This window comes from Phaethon lepturus, unplaced genomic scaffold (assembly GCF_000687285.1).
Source record: "Phaethon lepturus isolate BGI_N335 unplaced genomic scaffold, ASM68728v1 scaffold3894, whole genome shotgun sequence".
Lineage (NCBI taxonomy): Eukaryota > Metazoa > Chordata > Aves > Phaethontiformes > Phaethontidae > Phaethon > Phaethon lepturus.
Window position 1 is genome coordinate 21,516 of NW_010532604.1, and position 27,381 is coordinate 48,896.

Sequence of the window (27,381 nt, forward strand, 5' to 3'; positions counted from 1 at the left end):
ATTTAATAACACATAAACATTGACTCACACTCAAGAATACTCTCACTCAAGCAGTAATCTAAAGAAACTAGATAGCTTTGCTTAGTGTTGATGGCTTATGTTTCAAAGCCATGGTATGGTTGTAAGTAGTCTGATTTTTACATTTATTTTTTATTTCCTCTGTGAGTTTATGTAATAAAACTTTGTGTACATAAATCTTTGTGTACATGCTGTGGTGACGTCTGTATGAAATGATAGAGATTAGAACTGGAGCATAAAGAGAGGAGATCTATGACTGATACAGCTCTTCTAGCAAGTTGCTAGTATAGGTTCAGTTACAACCGCAAAACAGAAATTTTACTATAGCTTATTTCACTTGCAATTGACAGTGGTGGTGTAAATGCAGTCTTTTCTGTTTATCCTTGTAGGTGCTGATCTTTAGCATGTTGCTTCATAAATACAATGCACCTAGGGTAGATGTAGTATTATAGCTTAAAGATGGGAGTTTACATACGTCTGTCTTGTTGTGCCCACAAGAGGGAAGTTTTGTGGTAATAATTATACCAGTATAAAGACCCCAGGAGAATGCTTATAGTGTAGATGAGGTTCAACCACACCTGGGACTGTTAGATGTTCCACAGTTTTTGGCTTTGGTTCTTTAATGTGGTGCTATCTTTCAAAGGGCATATGAACCGTGGACTTGTATACTATCTATACCTGTTTGTACCTTTCTGACATAAGTATGCACAGAGAAATGAATGATAAATGTGCTACTCAATTTTCTGTGAGCACTGATTAATAACATTAAATTCAAATGGTTACAAATATAACGGATTAAACGTCTTTTATTTGAGACTTTATAGCCTGAGTAAGTGTACTCTGGTATCTTACTCAGAAGAATTGTTAGTGCAACTCACAAATTACCTTGTACACTTACAGTGATGTTGGATGTTACGCTTTAACACAAATTGCTTTGGTTACTGCATATTCAGGCCCTTTTATTCACAGAATTTAATGAGAATTTACTAAAAAGATATCACAAAAGAGACACAAAATGTGTATCAGTTAATAATCACCTTCTTAATATTTGGTGTGACAACAGAAACTTAAATGCACAGAAGTGGCTAATTAATTAAAATAAGTGATGGAATAGTAGTACTTAGGGGATTTTAAAAATAATTTCTTTGTTGTCAGTATTTCACTGTGTTTACTCACCAGGGATGCTCTCAAACTTCTGCAAGAGAAGCAGAAGGGCAAACGCAGTGAATTGAAACCTGTGGTTTCTCCAGCTCCTCCCCAGCCTACTGCAGTGCCTACTATTTTACAAGCAACAGCTGTGACTTCTGCTTATCCAAGGCCATCAGTTCCACCAATTTCCACACCAGGACAACCTGCTGCACTGGTAATGTTTCTGTTAAGTCCTCAACATTGCTACAGCTAAATATTGCTTTGGCTACTTAAGTAGCTGTATGAGATTTCCAGAAGTGGAGAGACAAAGGAAACTAAGGCCATGCAGATGCGAAGCCCAGTCAGTTTTTAGTATATTTGAGTGATTCTCAAGCAATGTAATTCAAACTGCAGAGGTCTTGAAATTACGGTTTGCATGCTACTTTATGCGACTTGCAAATTGAAACCATGAAAAATTTACATTGCAGGCCTTGGAAAGGGCAAAGTCAGAAGGTGGCAGTTTTTTTTCAGTCACCAAACAAGAGGCCACTAGTTTGGAAATGAATAATACACCCTTTCCCTCAATCCCTGCAGGATCAGTATGTTGTGTGTATTTCCAAACTCAGAGAAACTTGAATCCCCATTTATTTTTACTGTTCTTAATTTGTTGGCTTTTCTGCAATATAAGTATACGTAAATGTCCATTGATGAGTTGTTGAGAAGCGAGGAATGGACCTGTTGGAGAGGGTCCAGAGAAGGGCCACAAAAATGATCAGAGGAATGGAACATCTCTCCTATGAGGACAGACTGAGAGGGTTGGAGTCGTTCAGCCAGCAGAAGAGAAGGCTCCGGGGAGACCTTATTGCAGCCTTTCTGTACTTAAAGGGAGCCTATAAGAAAGATGGGGACAGACTTTTTAGCAGGGCCTATAGCAATAGGACAAGAGGTAATGTTTTTAAACTAAAAGAGGGCAGATTCAGACTGGATATAAGGAGGAAATTTTTCACAATGAGGATAGTGAAACACTGTCACAGATTGCCCAGAGAGGTGATAGATGCCCCATCCCTGGAAACATTCAAGGTCAGGTTGGACAAGGGCTCTGAGCAACCACCTGATCTAGTTGAAGATGTCCCTGCTCACTGCAGGGGGGGTTGGACTAGATGACCTTTAAACATCCCTTCCAACCCAAAGATTCTATGATTCTATTATAGGGGAAGGTCTTAGTGGCTGCTCTGAAGAGTAATTTTGCAAACCCTAGCACCTAAATACTGTTTCTGTGTTAATTTGAAATGTTAGAAAAAACAGAAATTATTTTTTAAAGCATAAATGCCTGTGCTAAAGTGCATATTAGCAGAAGTTGAAAAGCTTTTGTGAAAAATGGGAGGAAAAACCTTTCTGGTTCTAGAACTAAACTTGAAGTATCTTTACAGGCTGAAGTTTACAATGTAGCTACAATTCATAATATTCAGAACATGCTGCTTTTGTTAGCACTGTACAAAGAACCAAACAAAGCACAGAAAGCTCAAACTTACATATTTTTCCATTACAGGAAAAAAAATATTACTATGATTGCACCAGGACATACGTATTTGTTGTGGTTTATCCCCAGCCAGCAATTAAGCACCATGCAGCCGCTCACTCATTCCCCCCACCCCCAGTGGGATGGGGCAGAGAACTGGGAAAAAACTCATGGGTTGAGATAAAAACAGTTTAATAGGACAGCAAGAGAGAAGGAAACAACAATAATAATACCAACAAAGGAATGTACAAGAACAAGTGATGCCCAATACAGCAATTGCTCACCACCCGGTGATCGATAGCCTGTCCCGGAGCAGCAATTCCGCCCTGTGGCTAACTCCAGTTTATGTACTGGCCATGACGTTGTATGGTAGGGAATATCTCTTTGGCCAGCCTGGGTCAGCTGTCCTGGCTGTGTGCTCTCCCAGCTTCCTGTGCACCCCCAGCCTTCTTGCTAGCAGGTGAGCATGAAAAGCTGGACTGTCCTTGACTACTTAGCAACAACTCAAAACATCAGCACCTTATCAACATTTTCTCAGCCCAAATCCAAAACATATCCTCACGCTAGCTTCTGTGAAGAAAAACAGCTCAATCCTGGCTGAAACCAGGACAATATTGCAGTTTGTTGTGTGTTGAGTACTACTCAGTATGTAACGCTCTGACTGAGTATTAATGCCTGAAGATTTGGAAATTTTTTTTTTTTTAAGCAGTCTGCTAGAATAGCAGGATTAATTCTATACTGTAAATCGAAACTATCTTTATTCTATAAAACCTCTTGTGTTGATCCAAGTTAAGTGGAATAGATCAGAACACTCAGTGGTCTTAATCATATTAATTTCAGTAGTTGGAATGTATTGAATTGTATTTGAAGTGAGCAGGATTTACTGATGATGATGCATCAATACCGGAGTCCTGTTTCAGCAAAGGGGAAGTGTGTTTGCTCTCTTGATATTTAATATTCAGCATATGATTTCTTTCAGGGCACATTCACAGAAATCCCAGCTAGCAACATCCGAAGAGTTATTGCTAAGAGATTAACAGAGTCTAAAACTACTGTACCCCATGCATATGCTGCTGCTGACTGTGACATTGATGCTGTTTTGAAATTAAGAAAAGAATTGGCCAAAGGTTAGTGATTAAACTGATTTACCATAATGTGGTACTAATGCATAGTTTGTCTTGTTTACCATAATCTTGCCCAGGAGGTGTAGATTTTTGTATAGGCAGAACACTATGCATTCAAATAATCTTTTATGGTATTCTGTATTTACAGCTTTTATGTATTTATGGTATTCTCTGGGTGTAGTTCCCTGTGATCATTGAATTGGACAACTCATCAAGATACAGGAAAACAGAGGTGTTACTTTGCCAACTAACACAACACTCTGTAGGTATCTGCAATTTAACATAGGACTATGCATTGTCCAGTAGGTTTTTGTTTCCTTCTATCCAGATGCAGCAATATTTAGCTTATTGATGGTTAACATCTCAAATTATTCATGTGAAAAATAATAGAGGAAACTTCAAATTAAAATATACTCATGCTCTGTCGTTCTAGATACAATGTTAAAATTTAGTTTTACTGGCCTCTTTGTTGAATTTACTGGAAAAGGAAAGCTAGTGCAGCCTCTTAAATTCTGGGTGAGAATGGCTTTATCCATGATGAGGAAAGAAAGTGAGTTTTTAGCACAGGCCAGCCGATGCATGGTAGATGCTTTCTGAAGGCAAAGTAATGGTATTAATGTGGAGGAGTCAAGGTTATCTCTCACTGAAATTTATATATATGCTTAAAGATATGTTAAGCTGTTGGAATAGAGATTTGTCCCCCAGAAAAATTGATAACTTTAAAATATACATTGAGAATTGGTTCAAAAGCTATAAATCTCTCTCTCTATATATATAAATCCCAGTTTTCATAATGTGTCCATTGTGTCTTATTGATACAGAAATGTTTATGTAAATGATTAAGAAATTAAATTTTCCCTTTTTGTCTCAACTTGTATTCACTGAAGTGACTTATTTACTTGTTCTTGAAGTTTAAGGTTGTAATGAAAGATTTCTTTGGTTTTGCTATAACTGTTTTTGCTAAAATCAGCTGAGTGTACTGTGCAATAGGATGTTTTAGTAGTTTCAAAATTAGCTATGCAGACTAGAATCTTCTTTCCTAAATCTCAGTTCAACAAAGTATATATGACATGCATTTAAAAAAATGAAGATTTTTCAATAGAACACTCTTCAGGCAGGTACCATGAAAAATATCACAAAAGTGTTGTTTGCTTAGTGTCTTTTTATTTAAGGACTTCTACTTAGTTGGGTAAAAAACCTGAATGAAATTTTTTACTACTGTAACATCATAATCTTCTTAATTTTAAAAAAATGTATTATGTTTAGAAATATTTGGTCTATATACTGATTTTAATGTTGTCTACAGGAATTGGCTCCAGTACAATGGTTCATGAAGGTATTAAACCAAAACCTGTGGAAACTCTTTAGGAAAGCATTGTTTTGTATTAGGTCAGTTCTTGCAATTGCCTGCAGTTACTAGCATTTTTCCTTCTTTTTTCTTTTAATTTGGTGGCTGGTTTTATTTCCTACAGAATATTAAAGAGGACACGAACACAGTGCAGTCTATTTATAAATACCAGTGTCAGAAATATGGAGACAAATGTTTTCATAAAGCTTTGACACCTGTAAGTTAATTTGATCAAGCCAGATTTACAGCTGAGTAGGTTAGACTTAACATTACTGTAGGGCATCTTGCTCTTCACGAACTCACCTTAAGTTAGAAGATTTTCTAAAAATTGTATCTTTTGACTCAGAGATATTTAAGCTTGAGGAAAAATTTATTTTGTAAATTTTTTTTCCATTACAGTTATAAGACTATTTTCCATTAAATACACATCTTGAACAAGAATTTAAAGGACTGTAATGAAATAAAATCAGAGAGAACTGTTAAGCAGTTGCACTATAAGTGTATTTTTTTCTCAGCAAGGTCATGTGTCTGTCACCAATTAATGAATAAATTCGCTGTCCTTTTTCAGTTCCACTTTCCATCTTTACTTATCTCCTAAGCTACTTGCAGAGGTTATAGATTTTTGGAGATTTTTTTTCTTCACAGAAAAGCTGGATTAAACAGTTGAAAACCTGTGCTGCATATTTCTGCCTCTGGTATCTTCATTCCCTCTGATGCCAAAACTTGAGTTATTTTAAACTGTCCCAATCCACTGACACATGTTGGCATCAGAGCTGTAAAACAGATATACAAGCACAGTTGAGGAGATGTTGCAAAGTAGGAAGCAGTAGCTGAGGGGAAGGAAGACAGGTCTGGGTGGGGGCAATGCCTGCCTTCAATTTCCTGCTTGTCCGTGGAGTTCTAACTAATTCTAATACATTGAGAAATGAGATTTGCGTGCAGCTGTCCAGGAAGAGTAGCCTTCTTAGGAAATCTACTTGGTTTTAAGACAGAACTTGATAAATTAGATTGTAGTGTGATTCACCACAATATCTGTAAGTGATACTTCTGGTCTTAAATTTCTATAAAATGTGGAATATTCTTCGCAAAGAATACATATTATTTCTAGCGTCTGAGGTTAGCAGTATTGTTCATTGAATAGGCAATATCTTATCTCTGCCTAAAATGACATAGCATCTGTTGTATTTATCTGTTGGAATCAGTTGAGATAAAGTAGACATCAATTTATCAGTTGCAGCCAAACTAATTAGACATAGCTTCTAAATTAATTTTCATTCTTTTAGATCCCTTTTCAAATCAAATTGGGAAAATATTGATTACTTTTCCTTTTGATAGGTTTAGCTCATTATGCTGGTGAAAGAATATTTGTTTACAAAACTTGACTTTTCAATACCTACAAAGTTTGGATACTGTTCCAGGCACACAGGTTAATCTCTGCCACTTAATAAATTTAATCTTAATTCATTATTCATTCCATTTTATGAAATGTCATTTTTGCACACTGTTCAAGCTGCAAAAGCAAGTAGTGAAGTTCTGTTTGCTGAAGGAGACTTGCACACATTACACCTCATAGCCTGGTACCAAATCTGTTACTTGGGTAAAAAATTCTGAAGGCCCATAATTTTATAATGAGGAGAAACAGTACATTTTTTTTTCTCCTACTATACTTTTTTTTTTAAAAAGACATAAGTTTGTTTTTAAAGACTAAAGACATTCATGGGACAGTACAGCTGTCTACACAGGAGGAAGGTACATAAACTCACATGGATTCTTTTTGGTGTCATTGAATTAGTCCCTTTTTTTCTGGTACCATTTAACTATTTTGTTCTTAATAGTTCTGTTTATAAATGTGTATGCTCATTATTACATGAAGTAGTAGAAATAGAATTAATAGTGTATGCTGTTTTAGACATTACCACAAAAACGAAAAGTGAGTATTTTTAGGTCTAAGGCAGAGACATGTGGCACTTCAAGTTTTGTTCTAAAGCTTCATCACTGCTATCATGGTTTGAAAGCTTATTAATTCAGGTTCAGATGATAGCAGGATAGTTTTAATTTACATTTTTATTGCTGTACTGATTGAGAAACAGAGTGCTTTCTTCTCCTTTATTGAAGCATTTAGAGAAAAGCATGAAAGCTGGGGCCACCTATTGCTGTCATTGCTGTGACTTTATTTAACCTGTACAAATCAGGTCCAGTTCTGAGAAATGCTGCATGTTCTAAGGTTTAACTGAAGTCTGTGAAACCGAGAGACTTTTACTCACAGAATCAGGCCACACTTGTACAAGCCATTTAGAGGACTCTAAACACTATCCAAGAAAACTAACTCCAAATCACAAGAAATCTTAGGCTGTAAAAAACATTGTTAATCATCAATTACTGCACATTCATTCAACTTGAATCATAACCTTTTACTGAACAATTTTTTTCAGAGGCTGCATGTGATAGTAATAGCAAGGATAGATGTACCATTTAGAATTCTAAATTATCCTCAGCATTTATGTCAGTTTTGAGACTTTAGTTATCATCAATCAGTTATTACTTTGAAAGCAAAATTTAGTAATGACTTTGAAAAGTCATGAAAGAGTGAGAGGACCTTTTTAACTTAAAGTTTCCTAGGTAGTAAGTAGGACTGTGTTTAACAAAACTTTCGTAAGGATCAAGAACCTAATCTAAGCTGAGAAGGAAGAGAGCTTGAAAGATTGACAGGGGAGGAAATACAAGTTGTTACAGTGTATTGCTCTACATCTGAAGGCTGCATTTCTTGAAAATAAGAATGAGAAGGAAATGAGACTAAAGGAAAAAAACATGTCAGCTTGGAGAGCTCTCAATTTAAGTAGTTCTGGAGTTGGGAGAATAAATCTGATGAGTCCCACAAATCAGTTCTTGAGGTCTTCTAGAGGGTGGTCCCCCTGAGGTGTGGTTCTGTCAAATTGCAGTAGCTAAGCAATGTCTTAGAGATATCTTAAATGACAGCTTGGAAAAAAATGTGTATCATGTATATTTAAAACTTTATAATTTTTTTTGAAGTTCATTCTTTTATACATAATTGGAAACAGTATTTTAGTCAATATGATTTGTAAAAATAACATTTTACTGGTAATTGAAATGAATTAAAGCAAATCTGAAAGAAAACATATTATGATTCTAAGTAGTGTTTTAGGTGATCTTTTGGGGTATCTGCAACTTGACATGTATTTGAGCATCCTAGAGGTAGAAGATTCAGTTTGGATGGATGTCAAATAAGAGAAGAAAGGGAAAGGGTGGAGTTTTTTCTAGCTAGCAAGTATCAGTAAATAAAACAGTGGTTGTGTGAGTAGAGATCCTGATGTCACGTCCCTTTTTAGTTCTTGAAAGAAAAGAACTGGGTACTGAACTTCGGAAAACGGATGGGTGTGAATCTTCCACTGATAAGGCATTTGTACAAATGCACAGAGAGGTAAGAGTTGGCATTTCTTGGTATCCCAGGGACATAATACACTTATGTGTGCCTCTTTATTCTTAGGTGCAAAGTACTCATTGCACAATGTGCATTAAATAACTTCTCTATAATAAATAATTTGGTAGAGAGCAAAATATGGTTCTCATTCACTCAGGAGACAACTGTCAGTTTTAAGTCAATGAAATACAGACTTCAAAGTCACATAAATACTTCTAACCAGGGACACATTGTGAACTGGTAATCTAAAAGTAATATTTTTATTACTGTAGCTTTGATGATCCTCAATTAGTTGTTCTTCAAGCAAATTCTGACAAAATCTTTCAGTGATTTGACCAGAACGTTCTTGGTGCGGTTTACCGGTCTTTATTTCTTCTTACGAGTTTTTCGTTTGTTTCTTGGGTTTTCTCTAGCATGATGAAGGAGAAGCAGTAGAACAAGAGTTGAAAGATATCTTTATTCTTTATGTTTTTTGTAGGGGTTTTTTTGTTTGTTTTCTGAAAAAATGGTGGTGTAGTTGCCCTGGACAGAGTACCTTTGTCTTCAGAAGCTTTCTTGGTCCCATCTGTAAATGTTTTGTATGACAAGACCGACATAACTCAAATGAGTAATTTTCTTGTCTTTGGGGAAAGGCAGGCGCACATTAGCAATCCAGTACTCACTGTATTTTATTCCAGATACAGCTGTAGGTAGGTGGGGTTTTTTTGGTTGGTCCTGTCCCCCCAAGAATTGATGCTATAGCTCTTATATGTGGCATCTCTTCCAGCTTAACCTTTAATAGGGTTCCCTCACTTGCGTCATCTAGATGCTACTGCTCAACAGTAGAAGGATTTTTGATTTACTGAAAGCGTTGCCTCTGGGGCAACGTTAAAAAAGGGCTTTGTTGTTATCACAGTGCATCATCAGAAAGTATCTTCAAGACCAAGTTAAAGTTCTTTGTGTGAATTGGTTATTGCATGGATGTGTAGAAAGGGTTTTCAAGGTTAACCTAATGAAGTTAGCCTTGTAAGGTTCTGTATACAGAGGCACCAGCTAGATTTTAGACACAGGTAAGTGTTATGTGCTGATATGCCTGTTTGACAAAGAAGTTGATACTCTTTTCTCTCTCCTTGACCTATGTTTTTGTTGATATAACAAAAAGATCTGCTTGCAACCAGGTATTGCTAGCAATTTAGACTGTTTTGTTTTTCCTGGATATCCCAATATAGACATCTTTTGATGTGGCATTATAGCACAAGACATAAGCCCTTCAGGAGTGTTAGGGTACTTCATAGTCACTTGCTGTTCCCAAGGCTTTATGAGTGAATTTTACCTGTGAGTGAATTTTCTCCCAGCTTAGTCTCACAGAGCTGTACACCTAGGAACTAGAATGCTGACATTGGAGGGCTACTGTTATGTACTGGTGAGTAGCCCATGCTTGTTTATCCATGTGTGAGGTCCTAAATAAAATTGGACTGGTATATTCAGATTTTCTAGTTGATGACGCAGGAGCTGCTTCTCCTTTCACTGGAGTTTTGAATTACTATTTTTTAATGCAAGAGTACCCCAGGTCATTTTTCTACCTTTTTTTTAATTTAAATGATATCTTATGAATAAGATGATGTCAAAGACAATTGATGATGTCGATATTTTCAGTAAACAGCAGCGGGTCATAAGAAATTAAGTAAAAAATTGTCTTAGGAATGCTCACTTAAAATTTTTAACATCTGTCCTGCTGCTGTGGATTCTTAATGAATAGTTTTTTAAAATGTAGGAGTGGGAAAGACCCATATGTCTTTGCATAAAATTGAATTGCAGAGATGGTCCTAGTAGATTTTTTTTTTTTCCCTCCCTCATGGAAATGATGGTGGTTTCTACTACATGATGAGACTTAATGTGGAAGTTTCATGTAGCATTCTCTACTGTAAGTGTCTTTGTTTTGGAGATAAAATATAGCAATTATCCCTCCTGTAAACTTCAATGATTGAGGGTAAAATATAAAAAGGACATACTTCCTTTAACTGTACTCCCAATATTTTCACTGAATTCCTGCCTCGATAGTGGACAATGACATATTTGCCAAGGGTTAGGAATGTAATATACAAATCAAAATACAAAATACCAGAATACATTTGATGACCAAGATACAGGTTTGTCTGATGTGAAATCCTGTCAATGCAACATAGTACTTGCAAATATCATTGTGTTACATTAGAATTCTGGCTCTCTTCTTATACATAGATTTCTAATCATGGCAAGCGTTGAAGGTAAGTTATGTGGTAGATACTTGGTTCATTGGTCTAAATCTATGATCACTTGATATAATTATCTATAAATAAGTTTCCTGTTACAAAAGCATTTCTAAAGGTATCTGTATTACATGCCATAAATCAGACTTGAAAATGAAGTAGTTTTGCTGTTTAGCTGACAGCAGTGATGATGGTAGTGGAGTAATATAGCTTTTTCAATTATGAGAATGATGCATTTAATCTTGTGTAAATATCATGCATCTTCAGGATAATCTTGTAGCAACAGTGGCATATTCTGCAATTGTATCTATAGTCTTTGCTTCTGCTGCTAGTCCTGTTTTTAGTCAGTACTTTCAGTCTCCTAAAATTTGGAAAAAAATAATGCAGAGCAAATATAGCCATTGTTCCTATTCCTCCTTTCTCCTGAGCTTTTGGGGAAAGGAAGCAAATGTACTGAGTGTTACACAGTATTTCTTAGGCTCACATCAGAAAAAATCCAGTCCTCTCAAGGTTATTTTAGCTGTTTCTGGCTAATGCTGCCTTTTTTTGTGTGTAGCTTTGCTTTTAATTTGATAACTTTGTCGCTCATATTATTTTGCAGTCTGCTTTAGAATGTGTTGTTATCCCGTTTTAAGGATTGACAGATGCCCTCACCTGGCCAGTTCTTAGATTATAAGGCCACAAAGCTCACTGGAGAGTAACGTATTTCTGATTTATAGCCGAGTAAAAGCTGATTTCTGCAATTATTGCAGTCAATGCATCACACTACATAAAGAATAGTAGTCCACAGTATTGTCTCTGTATACTTAGATCCTACAATAGATTTCTACATTGACAGTAAATATGTAAAGCATATATGGGCTGCTACTTATAAGAATGAGGAGTAATACTCAAGTTTGCAGCTTTTTTGACCTTCTAGTAACAGCTAGCAAGAATGTCTCTGCCTGGGAGACTTTTTGTTGATGATCCCCTTTTTCCCAAGGGGTAAGAAAAGTTTTCTTGATTTTATGATTGTAGTTTGAAGATGTGTTACTTTCTGGCATTGTTTCAAAGAAGCAGATCTGCTGAATCACTGGAATCTTGTCATCACACAGATGCTGATAAACAAATCTTATGAGCAATGATTTTTTTTTTTTTTTGCAGATGACATTAAAGTATCTGTAAATGATTTTATTATCAAGGCAACTGCCATTACTCTGCAGGTAAGTGAATAACTGACTTTAAAAAAATATGTTTTATAGTAAACAGCCAAGGAGACAACAGAAGTTCTTTATGAGCCTATATGGAGATGTGAATGCAATCATTGCAAAGCTTGTAATTCTTTATCACTTATTGTCAGGGTTTTTTTTAAGTTCTCCAGGTAAAATTCTCTACACTGTCTATGCTGTGGACTGTAAAAATGAGAACTTCTTAGTAAAGATTCACTTACTGCAGTTCTCATCTGCAGGTAACAGTAAATGCTCTCTCAGCAGACTAAAGCAATTGGCAAGATAAGTCTTCTATTCTTTGCTGTTGCATGTTATTTTCTCTTACAGTTATAAATATTTATCCAAGTATTATACCAATCTTGTATATTACCTCGCATGTATTCTGATGGCATATTCAGCGACCTCTGCTTTGAATTAAAAATTCTTCAGGCAACCAGTCTTTGCTCATTGCTAAGAATTGTCATTGTTCCCTTGTTAGTGTAAAAGTTAAACAATTGCAATACATCCTGAAGTTAAGATCTTAAATTTCATTAGGGTCTACTTACTCCATGCTAAACTACAGAGGCTTCACAGTCTCCATAAGCTATTTCCGTGCTGTCTGGGTGGAACTGGATACATTGTCTTCCAATTTGTGTCCATTGCTCTGCTTGGAAAATACTCCCAATTTCCTGAAACAAACATTTCAGAGATCAATCTTTAGGAGAACTCCCATGCTTTGGAACTGTCTCCTCTTAGTCCAGAGTGTCTCAAATATGATGAATTGGAAAACATAATGTGAAATTAATATTATTTCCAAACTTGTGAAAAGAAAGAACTGTGACGGTTTCACTTAGATGTGGAGTTGTTTTGGTTTAAAATCAGTTTGCACTTAATTTTAGAGTAAGTCATAGGTGGGATCTCTGACCAGCCTGAAGGCCAGTATTTTTAAGGTTCAGGAGGAAATAGTGTCTTTTTAGTGATCACTAACAGCTGGAAAAGATCTCTTATCATGTAGAAAGATAATTAAGAGGGACACACACTTGATCCTCCAAACTATCTTATGGAGTTTGCCCTTGTCATCAAGGCAATGTTATGTGTGCCAATGAATGAATGCAATTTTGAAGCAGTTCGGTGTTGCCATGGATTTGTCACCTATACCTTCTTGATTGCATAGTGATCACACCTTCTAGCTATACGGTAAATGCCTAGGAAAGCTGAACTTTCCTGATATCATTGCATCATTTGAGCAGTGGGTTCTAAAAGCTACAAACAGACAGGATAAAGCAGAACAAGGATTCAGACTAGTTGCACTACCTCACAACAATACAAAAACATCAGAAAGGGAGTGAGAGCCATTTTTCCCATTTGCAAGGATTATTTTAACTATTCAAAAGCTGAAGGAGGAAGTTACATTTAAGTTGGGGAACTATTCCCATGGATGTATGGAATTGAGAGAACACTGCACTGGAATGGACCTGAGAAATTTCTAGCCGAACATGTTCTAAACATTAATGTATAACTGCAAGAGCTGTAGATTTTGACAGAAAATAGGCAGGATTCTAGGCAGTTTCATAAGCAAGAGCCTGAGAGAAATTCTGGGCATTAGATAGACTGGAAAAAACTTCCCAAGTTATTCCATACCAGAAACAGAAGGAGCTAAATATGCTTGCTTTGCATTTGTTACATGTAAACATAGCAAGAAGCTTCTTTTTGTGGCCTAATGAGACCTTATGCAAGGAAACGGTGACATCCAAAAATTACTGTGAACTGCTAAATGCAAGCGTGCAATAACAAATCTCTGTACCAGAGAGTAGGTGAAAGGAACAGGAGACAGAGACAGAGGAAGGAGAGATTAGGTTTTGTATTTTCTCTTCTACACAAAAAAGGCCAGTCAAGAAAGATAATGGGATTTAATCCTAGTTTACAACTTGTGTATATGTGAAATAATTACTTGATTACGAGCATTCAATGTACTTTTTATTACTTCTGCTTATATAATAAAAGTTGTTTGTTGGTTTTTGTGGGTTTTTTTAAATTGCTGCCTAAAACTTAAAAGAGGAGTAGCTTCCTGTCCATTTACCTATTAGGCTGCTTTACTGTACTTTGAAGGAGCACACGTGTATTATGCATGTTGTTTGTTGCCATTATTTAAAACAAGGTTTCCGTATCTGCCATCACAAAATGATCCAACCAGTGAATTCCATAAATATGATTTCTCTTTCTGATATACAATAAAAAATATTTAGTCTGATTAGATCTGTGTTCTTTTTCCTAGTATTTTCAGCTGACACTTATAATACAGGATTTGAATCTTGAACTTAAAGATTAGATAGTTCTATGTGATGAACATGAGAAAGTCAGCTGTAGCCTGTCATTTTTAACTTTCTTAAAGGATATTCAATAGGCAAATCTAGTAAATGATAATGCATACAGCTTTGTAAAATCAGTGTATTTTTGGTTATGATCCAGGTCTGATTCTGAAAAGCTGGACTTCTTGTGCATTGGGTTAGAAGAAATTGACATGTCTCGTTTTCTGTGTTTTTTGTTTGGTTGCTTTTTTAATGGGATATTAATATTGCATTTGTACGGATTTGTATAATTTATATCATTAAACTATTCTGTCCTATCCTATTGCTTTGTTACATATCTATGCTAGCATTTGTTTGACTATTAAAATAATAAATTTAAAAAAAAAAAAAAAACACAAAACCAGATTTAACTTGGTATACCAGCAAATAAGCTCATGCTCAAACTCATGTCTCAACTATTTCTGTCAGTATTTCAGGAAAACGTGGACTACTAGTTTAAAAAAGAAAACCCACCTCTGTCTGCTCCTCCCCACCCCGAAATTCAGTGGTATGACTACATTTGCAAGTTTAGATTCAAGGCAGTTTTATTGATTTTTTTTTTTTTTTCTGGGTACTGTTCAAATAATTTTTTATTAATATTTTCTTTCTGAACACGTAAGACAAATGCTCTTCTAGCTTGAATGAACTGACAGCAGCTGTTGCCAGTTTGTGATTGGTTGGCAAACACCTCAAGATACTGCTTGCATCAGTTCTTTAATATGCTAAATTTCTCCTTCACAGTTCTTAGGATCACAGGTCCAATTATGAAATCTGCTTTTCGGCTTGGTCTCACCATTTGACAGCCAGAGGTTTGTGAATGTGCCAGTGATGGCATCAGATGATAGCCCATTAGAACAATTCTGGCTTTCTGGAACAAGGAGGGAGGAGTAAGGCTGGAGGAAGGAATGAAAGCTTCCAGGCTTATATCCACAAGTGGTTGGGCTTAGTAACAACAGCTGCTATAGCAGCCATCCTTTAAAAATAAATAGTCTTTCATTGCTGAAGTGTTGGGAGAAATAACACTGTCTGGGTCTATGTCAAAATTAAGACTGTTCTAATGATATTGAAGTTGATAGGAAAAACTCCTTGTCCTTATCTCTTTTGGATACCTTATATAGACAGTCATGCTTGCACAACATAACCACTTACAGGCATCTTACAACTGTGTATACAGTGGGACTTTCCTGAAGTTTATTTAAGTACAGAGGAGTACTATATTCTGGTGCTGAAGAACAGGAACCGAGACTAATGTTACGCTGCTTTTTCTAGGAGTGGAGTTAGTTTAGGTAGAGATGGATAGGGGACTTAGTTATGTGTCCCTCCCATACTTTTTTCTGGAATACCTTCTCCACTGTGAAGTCAAACTTCCTAATTTTATGAAGGTCACTAAATACTAATCTTGCATTTGTTAGAAATAGTACCTTCACAGCATCTATGACCAGTTACCTGAGATTTCACCTGTATGTTGGGTTGTTTTTTTTTCCCCGAGCTGTATCAGCTTTATATGGTAAACTCAAACACCTCATTGAAATTATCAGTAAACAGTGACTTCTGGAGGAATTTGTAGGCTTTTGTTAATTTTTTTTTCAGCAACTCTAAAAAAACCTTCTGCCTGCCCTGCCATTTTCAGTTCCTGGAGCATACACCTATGCTTTTTGACAAAGTTTAAATAAAATAAATGCAAGCTTATCATGTACATTTGTCTATTCTTAGACCCTCACAGTGATTTTTTTTTTCTTGTCACATGTCCTGATGACAGATGTGACCTGTTTTTTTGCATTCATTTACAGACAGCAGTCTGTGGTGCACAAATTAATTTGGTGAATGCCTGTATGTAGCTATGTGTCTTAAAGGATTTTCCTTTCTCTTGATAATTGATTGCACCATTGTTCTTTTAACAGCTGTCTTTTTTTTCTCTCTTTCTCTTCTAGCAAATGCCAGATGTGAATGTAACCTGGGATGGAGAAGTCTGCAGGCAGCTTCAGTCCATTGACATTTCTATTGCTGTGGCAACAGACCGAGGTCTTATTACACCAATCATGAAAGATGTTGCTGCCAAGGGAATAAAGGAAATTGCTGCCTCTGCAAAGGTAGGACTTAAATGTACTGGGGGAACACAGTAGCTATGTAGTTTTTTGTAGCAGAAAATGTAGCATGGCCCAGGTACACGTCAGTAATAAAAAAGGCAGTTTCAAAATGGATCTAAAGCAGTTTCAGCATTCCTTAGACTTCAAAATTATTATCAATTTTGCAACTCTGTTCATTTTTAATTAACAGTAACTTAGCCATCATGTTATTTACTTGAATGCTGGCTAGACTGTTTGAAAAATAAACCTGAACAGACTTCTGCAATTTAATATAACTGTATTTCTTTAATCCTTATGAGAAGACTAGATAATGTTAATTCCTTTAGTATTTTTCGATCTTTGGGAGGGTTTTTTCCCCCTTTCACAGAAATTTGCTTGTAGCTGCTTGTGTTACTCTCTGTGCGGTTATATTAATGGCACTTATTTCTGTCTGCATTTTCTCATTATACAGTTCAGTTGAGAATGTCACCCAAAAGGTAACATTTAACTTCTCAGAGTAATGAGCAGTATTTTGCATAGACCAGGTGCCAGTTAGAGTGACTTGAGTCTGTGGCAGTTGATGCCAGCCACAGCAGCAGTGTTTTGTGGTAGGCAGAAATACCATGAATGATGAAATGCCCCAACACAAGCCTTTTTTTATCATTTAATGAGTGCTAATCAAAGGCCTGTATCTGAGGAATGCAATGGAAGTAGCTGCTAGGGCATAAAACTGTCCCAAAACTAGACGCAAGCTGCACTTTGTAAATTTTTGTCTTTTACCAAAAAACACAGAAATCATAATAGTCTGTGTTGGCAAAGGGGATCAACCAACAAAGTTGTATCAGAAAAGGGGTGTCATGCCACAAAACATCTGTTTTTAAGATTTTTCCAGTCCATATTGCTTATTTCATGTTGAATGTGTTGTGAAGGCAAATACTTTCACTAATATAATAGCCAGCCAAGGAGGAAGGCCAGCTGATGTTGTTACATTATTCTGTGATTAGTGATAGAATGATAAGAAGAAAGGCATTATGAGAAGTGAAGTATAGGTTGTGCTTTCATTATCATCCTCAATACCTGTAATACTGTGATGCAGTATTACAAACCTCTTTTACCAGAAATTAGTGTCCTGCAGTTCCCATCATGGGAATATACACTTGCATTATGTTTAATAGGGTTATGATAAAGTAAGCATTCTCCTTTCATTTCAAATGGAATGTGTGTAACAGGTCACACTACTCAATATGAAGGTCATTGGGTCACATAGATTGGATACCAACATAATTTGCTTTTCAACTTCACTGAATTATCAAAATAAACGTGTACCTGACGTGTGCATGTGGGAGGCACAGACTGAAGCTGCAGCTGCTTCTCTGCCAGTCTCCCTGTAGTAGGGCAGGCGCTTTCTTTGTGTAGATTGCTTATACATCCCTTTCTGCTCCACGTAATTTTAACTTCTTTCCAGGTCATGTGAATCCTAGCACCATATTGTCATCACTTAAATAATGCAATTGCCCATATGCATTATGCTTATATTGACCCTGTTGTGTGAATGCTAGTCCCATGGCTATTGTCTTCTGGTTCATTAATTATTCAGAGATTAATAAAGGCCTAAAATAAAATTTGGTGTATCCTTTTAACTTTTAAATTTATAATAAGGGTGTCAAAGTTTTGTAAAACTTGGTGTAAGCTTGAATTATTTGGTGGGCGATTCATTAGAATGAGATTCTCTTAAACTTCTTGGTGTTTATTTCTAAGCTGAAGTCACTGCAGTCATTAAACTACTGTGGCCTTTCAGAACCCTTGCCTGAAAGATGTTTAGAAATGTATACAGGGAAGACAGTTGTTTACCATGACCAACAGAGTTCTATTACAACATGAAAGGGTATTAATCCATGTCACAACTATAACTACTAACCAACTCATTCTCTGTGCAGAAGTTTATCTTATAATGATTCTGCTTCCACCCACATGCAAACAAAAGGAAGTCAATTCAATCCTAGTTTCCACTTACTTACTCTGGTCCTAAAAGGCAGGGGTAAGGTTTCATAGAAATTACCTCTTGGTAAATTGAATGGAGTGCTTAACAGGATAGTCATAGAATGCATGTAGAAAATCCATGGAAAGCAGAATGGGCAATTCCTGTCAGGCAGTCTAGAATTCAAAAAAAAAAAAAAAAAAAAAAAAAAAAAAAAAAAAAAAAAAAAAAAGGAAAAAAGGTCAATTCCTGGAAAGAAATGGAAAAAAAATCCTAGAAGACAGCGGTAGAATGCCTAAAAAGAGAGTGGAAAATTCCTGGAAAACAGAGGGCATTCATGGAATAATCTTTCTCCAAAAAAGTTTTACAAATGTGATATATCATTTTTTTCCATGTTGTCATAAAGTAGACTTTTTTGGGTTTTGTTCATTTCCACCAAAATTTCCCTAACATAATTAAATGACTGGAAACTATCATTATGTTTTATTTTTACCAGAAGGAGGAAAATATAAACAGACTGTGTGGGTTTTATCAGTGTTCCCAGAAGCAGATCTATTTCCCTGACTGTGCTTTTGGAAACACTTATTTTTGTCTTAAAATATCATAATGCTGCAATCGTCACAATGTGACATTTTCCATGCTCTTTTCCACCTGTGGAATAAATATGATACAAGCCAAAAACACTAAATATATTCTGTATTAATAGGATAGATCATCTGTCCTGCATATATTCCCACTTTGGTCTTTGCTGTCAGTTGAAGAGCTCCTCATTTTGAAAAGGTTGCTACTTAATGGAGAAGTTGTCTGACACATTTCCAGTCATCACCTTTTCCGTTGGGTATTCACAGGATGTTAAGAATGGGTTGGTGGCTGATTAACTGGCTCTTGACCCACCAGTGAGTGCCATTTCTCTTGAGGTCCACACAGTCCTTTCTTCCTTATGTGACAGCTACTTGTAAGAATTATTCATCCTGATTCCCACTGCTTCCATCTAAGAAGATCTCTGAGCTAGAAACATCCTCGGTGGGGATAAGGTTCTTTTTCTGTGATCTTATCTTAGAACATAGTATGAACTTCTTGGGCTGTATTTGAAAAAAATATTTGTGGACAGTTTCTTCTGTTATATTTAGAAGCACAAAAGTCTCACAAATGAAATGGAGGTCACAGGAAGGGTGGTCTTTAAGGTAGTTGAATGCTAAACTGGAAGAAATGCATTCTCTCTATCTTCTAGAAAGTTCTGAGGTGGTACATGGCAGTTTCCTTAATCAGATATGTTAAGAATACTGTGAATTTGTCTCATCAGTATTTTGCTAGATATTTTTGTCATCTAAAAACACTAGGGAGAATGGTGGTTCCATTGTGCAAACTGGACCGAGGTTCGTAAGGTGAGAGAACGGCTTTTATTGAACAGCCAGTATTGTTGGGAAAATGAAGTTTTGTGTTCTAGTCTCTTTGCCAAATCATTGCAGCTACGACAGTGATGTTGCTGAGGTGCTTCTCTAAATCCAAAAGCAGATGATTTTTTAATGGCTGTATGGTACTTATAATGTCTTACTGAAGTAAAAAGAATTAGTCTATTACAATGCGTTAATTTCTTTCCTCTCCTCCTGTTTTTCTTCTTTCGTTTTCCTTAGGCTCTAGCAAAGAAAGCAAGAGATGGAAAACTGTTACCAGAAGAGTACCAGGGAGGCTCTTTTAGGTAAAACTCTCTAGCAGCATTGAATACATATGGGTTCAGAACCGTTTTAATTTCAACTATTCCACTGTGTGTTAATGAATTGCCTTTTAAAATCTTGCTCCATTTAGGATGAAACTCCATGTGATGATTCTAAGGGCCAAACCTAGGCTGTCCCTTGTATCAGGGGGAAACAATTATCTTGGTACAGGTTTTATTTCATCTGAACCTGCTGTAGAATTCATGTTTTTTCATACCAAGACTGATCTGACTTTTATTTTTGCGCCTCATTTTTCCCAATTGCAGAAGAATGTTTTTTTGTTTCTTTGTTGTTTTTTAAATTGCATTCTGTAGTTAGGAAAACGCATTGATAATAGTTTTAAAATAAATATTTTAAAAGGAGATGATTGGCAGACAGTGATGTCCAGTTCATCTTCAATTCACTCTTCAGAGCAATGTCTCTAGAGGGCCAATAAAAAGTTACAGCAAAAATATGGTGCTAACTCTTACGGTTTACTTTTAACTGAAACATTAAAAACTGGGTAGAACAATTTAAATAGTAGCATATATTTAGTAAAGAAGGGCAACAAAGCTGGTGAGGGGTCTGGAGAACAAGTCTTATGAGGAGCAGCTGAGGGAACTGGGGTGGTTTAGTCTGGAGAAGAGGAGGCTGAAGGGAGACCTTATCTCTCTCTACAACTACCTGAAAGGGGGTTGTGGCGACAAGGGTGTTGGTCTCTTCTCCCAAGTAACTAGTGATAGGATGAGAGGAAATGGCCTCAAGTTACGCCAGGGGAGGTTTAGATTGGATATTAGGAAAAATTTCTTCACTAAGAGAGTGGTCAAGCATTGGAACAGGCTGCCCAGGGAGGTGGTGGAGTCACCATCTCTGGAAGTATTCAAAAAATGTATGGATGTGGCGCTTCAGGACATGGTTTAGAGGGCTTGGTGGCGTTGGATTAACGGTTGGACTTGATGATCTTGAAGGTCCTTTCCAACCTTAGTGATTCTGTGATCTTCTTGAGTAGATAATTTGTGATGAGAGTAATACTACAGACTTCCGCAGAAACATTGCTGTAATGTATATTAACATGCCTGGGTTGCAACTGTCTGGAATATGTGTCACTCATGCTAGAGGAGAGGTCAAAAAAATCTCTAAGCCTTTCAGCAAAAAAAATATATGGAAATGCAGCAGTGGAGGCTTGGATGTCTTAATCAACACAAATGGCCCCCGAGTGTGAGTAACTGTGGGTATTTCACTGATTACAGATGGCAGTAGTGAGAACAGGTGTGTGCAGGGTGACCTGGTAGATAATCTGCTCAGCCTGGTGGCAGAGCTACAAGAGGAAGTAGAAAGGTTAAGGAGCATCAGGGAATCTGAGAGAGACTGGTGGAACCATGCTCTCTGCTCTCCCTGAGACAGAAACAGGAACAGCCACCAGAAAAAATACAAGATCAAGGGGATCCTATATCCTCCCCCTGCCAGGCTGAAGGCCATTGCTTAAAGGAAGGGAGTGGATAGAGGCAAGTCCATGCTTGAGGTGGCAGCCTGCCTTGCCTTCCCAGGTGCTTCTCTACAACAGGTATGAGGTCAGTCAATGGATGCTGTGGATGATAGTCCATCTACCCTAGAGGTGTTGCCAAGGTCAGAAAGCCCTACCCCCACATCACAGCCACCTCCACAAGGAGAAAAAGACAGGTTAAGAGTTGTCAGTGATCTCCTTCTGAGGGGAACAGAGGGTCCAATATGCTGGACAGACACTCTTAAAGTCTGCTGCCTACCTGAGGCCCGAGTTAAGGGTATCACTAGGAAACTTCCTAGCCTGATACAGCCCTTGGACTATTACCCATTACTGCTCTTCCATGTGGGTGGCGAGGAACCTACAACACATAGTCCAAGGGCAATCAAAAGAGACTTCAGGGCCTTGGTATGGTTAGTAAGGGAATCTGGAGCACAGGTTATTTTTTCCTCTATCCTTCCAGTTGCAGTCAGTAACATTGGAAGAAGCAGATGCACCCAGTCTATCAATGCATGGCTCCATGACCAGACCTGTTGGTATCAGATGGGATTCACCTTTCTCATAGGAGGAAGAGGGTCTTTGGTCATGACCTAGTGGGGCTCATTGACAGAGCTTTAAACTGGAGTTGAAGAAGGAGGGGATAATATCAGGCTTGTCCATGACAAGCTCTGGGATGACACGCTAAGCTTAGAGGGACAGGGTGCTGGTGAGGGCCCTCAGCCTGTTGCTCTGAGACGTGATGGCTACACTGGAACACACTTGAAGTCTTACGGAGATGAGCCGGGGCCTCCTGAGGTAATAGCAGCCAGTGATATACCTCAAAGGAATTAAGTGGTGTTTTTCCAAGAAGGTGACATGGCCAACAGCCCAGCTCAAGTGCCTCTACTCCAATGCATGCAGCATGAGCAACAAGCAGGAGGAGTTGGAAGCCACTGTGCTGCTAGAAAGTTATGACCTAGTGGCTATTACTGAAAGTTGGTGGGATGAATCCCATGGCTGGAATGAGGCTGTTGACAGCTACAGGCTGTTCAGAAAGGACAGGTGAGGAAGGAGGGGCAGAGGAATGAATAGAGTGTGAAGAGCTGTCCCTGAAAAATAGCCATGAGCAGGTTGAAAGCTTACAGGTAAAAATCAGAGACTGAGGCAACAAAGGGAACTTTGTGATTGGTGTCTACTACAGGATGCCCGATCAAGGGGAACCTGTTGATGAAGCCGCCTTAAGCCAGGTAGTAAGGTAGCCCTACCAGAGGAGATGCCATACTGGACCTGTTCATCAACAAAGCAAGTGAGCTAATCGGTTACGTCAAGATTGGAGGCAGCCTGGGCTGCAGTGATCATGCACTGGTGGAGTTTGCAGTCCTGAGGGATATGGGTCAGGCAAAGAGTGAAGTCAGGACCCTGAATTTTAAGAAAGCAAACTTCGAGTTCTTTAAGAAGTTAGTGAATAGGACCCCCTGGGAAACTGCCCTCAGGGATGAGAGAGCAGAACAGAGCTGGCAGATCTTTAAGGATGCTTTCCACAGAGTGCAAGAGCTCTCAATTCCCAAGTGTAAGAAATCAGGAGAGGAAGGCAAGAGACTGGCATGGATGAGTCAAGACCTGCTGGTCAAACTAAATGGCAAGAAGGAAGTGCTCAGGCAGTGGAAGGAGGGACAGGTATCCTGGGATAAGTACAGATATATTGCTCAGTTTTATAGGGATGGCATCAGGAAGGCCAAGGCGTGGCTGGAGCTGAATTTGGCAAAGGATGCAAAGAATAACAAGAAGGGCCTCTACAGGGATGTTAGCTGGAAAAGGAAGGTCAAACAATGCATACCCCTCCACACCTTTGATCAGTAAGACAGGCAGATTGGTAGGAACGGATGCGGAGAAGGCTGAGGCACTGAACAACAACTTTGCTTCACTCTTCACTGGCAGTGTCTCTTCCCACACCTCTCAAGGGGATGGACCTCAAGGAAGGGACTGGGGGACCAAAGTCTGTCCCACTGTAAGAGAAGATCAGGTTCAAGACCACCTGAGGAACATGAATATTGCATAAGTCAATGGGACCTGACAAGATCATCCCAGAGTCCTGAGGGAACGGGCTGATGTAGTTGCCAAGCCACTCTCCATGATATTTGAAAAGTCCTGGCATTCAGGTGAAGTCCCTGGAGACTGGAAAAAGGGAAACATAGCACCCATTTTTAAAAAAGGTAGCAAGGAGGATCCTGGGAAGATCCTGGAGCAAATCCTCCTAGAAGCTATGCTAAGTGACAAGATCATCCCAGAGTCCTGAGGGAACGGGCTGATGTAGTTGCCAAGCCACTCTCCATGATATTTGAAAAGTCCTGGCATTCAGGTGAAGTCCCTGGAGACTGGAAAAAGGGAAACATAGCACCCATTTTTAAAAAAGGTAGCAAGGAGGATCCTGGGAAGATCCTGGAGCAAATCCTCCTAGAAGCTATGCTAAGGCACATGGAGGGCAGGGAGGTGATTTGAGACAGTCAGCATGGCTTCAGCAAGGGCAAGTCCTGTCTGACCACCCTAGTGGCCTTCTATGATAGTGACCACGTCAGTGGACAGGGGAAGAACTACTCATGTCCTCTGTCTGGATTTCTGTAAGGCCTTTGACACTGTCCCCCACACATCCTTCTCTCTAAATTGGAGAGGTATGGATTTGTTGGGTAGACTGTTGGGTGGATGAGGAATTGGTTGGATGGTTGCATCCAGAGGGTAGGGGTCAATGGCTCAATGTCCAGGTGGAGATCGGTGATGAGTGGTGGCCCTCAGGGGTCCGTGTTGGGACCAGTACTCTTTAGTATCTTCATCAGTGACATAGACAGTGGGATCGAGTGTAGCCTCATCAAGTTTGCAGATGACACCAAGCTGAGTGGTGTGGTTAACACACCTGAGGGATGGGATGCCATCCCATAGGTACTTGGATGAACTTGTGAAGTGGGCCCATGTGAACCTCGCATCTGGGTTGGGACAACCACTGGTATCAATACAGGCTGGGGGACCGATGGATTGAGAGCAGCCCTGCTGAGAAGGTCTTAGGGGTACTGGTGGATGAAGAGCTGGGTATGAGTTGGCAAGGTGCGCTTGCAGCCCAGAAAGCCATAATTCTGGGTGACATCAAAAGAAGCGTGGCCAGCAGGTGGAGGGAGGTGATTCTGCCCCTCTACTCCACTCTGGTGAGACCCCACCTGGAGTACTGTGTCCAGCTCTGGAGCCCTCAGCACAGGAGAGACATGGACCTGTTGGAGCAAGTCCAGAGGACAGCTGTGAAGTTGAGTGGGGGCTGGAGCACTTCTTGTATGAGTACAGGCTGAGAGAGTTGGGGATGTTCAGCCTGGAGAAGATAAGGCTCTGGGGACACTTTACTGCAGCCTTTCAGTACTCAAAGGGGGCCTATAAGAAAGATGGGGACAGACTTTTTAGTAGGGCCTGTTGCGATAGGACACAAGGGATAATGCTTTTAGACCGTAAGAGGGTAGATTTAGACTAGATATAAGGAAGAAATTTTTTAAAATGAGGGTGGTAAAGCACTGTCACAGGTTGCCCAGAGAGGGGTTAGATGCCCCATCCCTGGAAACATTTAAGGTCAGTTTGGACAGGGCTCTGAGCAACCTGATCTAGTTGAAGATGTCCTTGCTTATTGCAGGGGGTTGGACTAGGCAATCTTTAAAGGTGCCTTCCAACCCAAACTATTCTGTGATTCTGTACAGATTAATCTTTTTTCCACTCTTTTCAGTTAACTAGAACAAAAGGGAGGAGATGGTCAGCTGGCTTTCTGTATAGACAATCATTCTTAGAAAGCTACTTGGCAGAGAAGGACCTGGGGGTGCTGGTTGACAGCCAGCTGAACATGATGTGCCCAGGTGGCTAAGGCGTCCAATAGCATCCTAGCCTGTATCAGAAACAGTGTGGCCAGCAGGACTACAGAAGTGATGCCCCTGTACTCGGCACTGGTGAGGCCACACCTCGAATACAGTGTTCAGTTTTGGGCCTCTCACTACAAGAAGGATGTTGAGGTGCTGGAGCATGTCCAAAGAAGGGCAACAAAGCTGGTGAGGGGTCTGGAGAACAAGTCTTACGAAGAGCGGCTGAGGGAACTGAGGTTGTTTAGTCTGGAGAGGAGGAGGCTGAGGGGAGACCTCGTTGCTCTCTACAACTACCTGAAAGGAGGTTGTGGTGAGGTGAGTGTTGGTCTCTTCTCCCAAGTAACTAGTGATAGGACGAGAGGAAATGGCCTCAAGTTGCGCCAGGGGAGGTTTAGATTAGATATTAGGAAAAATTTCACCGAGAGAGTGGTCAAGCATTGGAACAGGCTGCCCAGGGAAGTGGTGGAGTTACTGTCACTGGAAGTATTCAAAAAACGTGTAGACGTCGCACTTAAGGACAAGGTTTAGTGGGCATGATGGTGTTGCATTGATGGTTGGACTTGATGATCTTAGAGGTCTTTTCCAACCTTAACTCTTCGATTCCATGATTCACAAGAGTCCAAGCCTTTTCTAATATACCACTTCCCGGTTGGTGATACAGACAAAAATGTTCAAGGGAGAAAGCCATGATGAGGCTTTCCTGTGCCTGAGTGATATATAGGTGCCTAAATTCCATCACTTCGTTATCAGCAGCCAGTGTAACTTGAGGTTGTGAGGTTCAATCTAAAAGACAGTCAGCTTGGAACAGGGACAGCCGAAGTTTATTTGAAGATACCACTTTCCTGTCCTACTTTGTCTTTAGTGTGTGCAATGCAGGGATATATTTTACTGTAAAGAAATGGGACTCTTTAAAAAATGTGCATTATTTGTAATTGCAAAAATCCCAAACTCTTGAGAATCTGAATGTGTCCAACTGAAATCCAGTTCAGATCTATTTTAAAGTTAATGGGTTTGGCCTTGGGAGAGGATATAGGTCATTGCAGTCATTGAATATAGATTATTTCTTCTAGGGGATATATAATTTCTGCCATTACTGTTAACTCTTTTCTCTTTCATTTAGTATTTCCAATCTGGGCATGTTTGGCGTCAATGATTTCACGGCAGTCATAAACCCTCCACAGGCCTGCATCCTAGCTGTGGGCCGAGCAAGACCAGAACTCAAAATTGGGGAAGATGAAGAAGGGAATGAGAAACTTAAGCAGCATCAACTCATGACAGTGACTCTTTCAAGTGATGGTCGGGTGGTAGATGATGAACTGGCTTCAAAGTTTCTGGAGACCTTGAAAGCCAACATAGAGAATCCAATGCGACTTGCCTTGTGTTAAACGTGGTGAAGATTGCTTCTTGTTTTGACAACATAGATAACTGTTATGCACCTGGGTTATTTTTCTGTATAGAGGAATAAATAGTTGCTGTGAGATGGATAGATAAAATATTTAATTTATTGTATTACTGTGAAAACCTATTAATTCTCATGCTCTTAGTTTTTTGCAATGGCCAGGTTTTATACTGTACAGCTAAAAGACTTGTGAAGTTAACGTACTACATTTCTTTAAATAATTAGTACTAATGGCATGTAATGTTTGCACAGAAAAGTCAGTCTCCTCTGTAAAGGAAAATTCAAGAAAACTTTATGAAATTGAAAAGGGAATCATAGACTCATAGAATAGTTTGGGTTGGAAGGGACCTGTAAAGGTCATCTAGTCCAACCCCTCTGCAATGAGCAGGGACATCTTCAACTGGATCAGGTTGCTCAGAGCCCTGTCCAAACTGACCTTGAATGTTTCCAGGGATGGGGCATCTAACCCCTCTCTGGGCAGCTTGTTCCAATGTTTCACCAGCCTCATTGTAAAGAACTTCTTCCTGATATCTAGTCTAAA

General features: G+C 38.8%; 1 protein-coding gene across 1 annotated transcript in view; it reads left to right on the forward strand.

The window, feature by feature from the left end:
- Positions 1–27,153, forward strand: part of PDHX (pyruvate dehydrogenase complex, component X) — a 44,907-nt gene extending 17,754 nt beyond the window's left edge. Inside the window, exons 4-9 of the mRNA XM_010284880.1 lie at positions 1,198–1,381; positions 3,645–3,792; positions 11,948–12,006; positions 16,271–16,429; positions 20,018–20,082; positions 26,562–27,153. Coding sequence (XP_010283182.1) covers positions 1,198–1,381; positions 3,645–3,792; positions 11,948–12,006; positions 16,271–16,429; positions 20,018–20,082; positions 26,562–26,826 — 880 coding nt within the window. The 3' untranslated portion in view covers positions 26,827–27,153. The remainder of the gene's footprint in view (positions 1–1,197; positions 1,382–3,644; positions 3,793–11,947; positions 12,007–16,270; positions 16,430–20,017; positions 20,083–26,561) is intronic.
- The last annotated feature ends 228 nt before the right edge of the window (positions 27,154–27,381 follow it).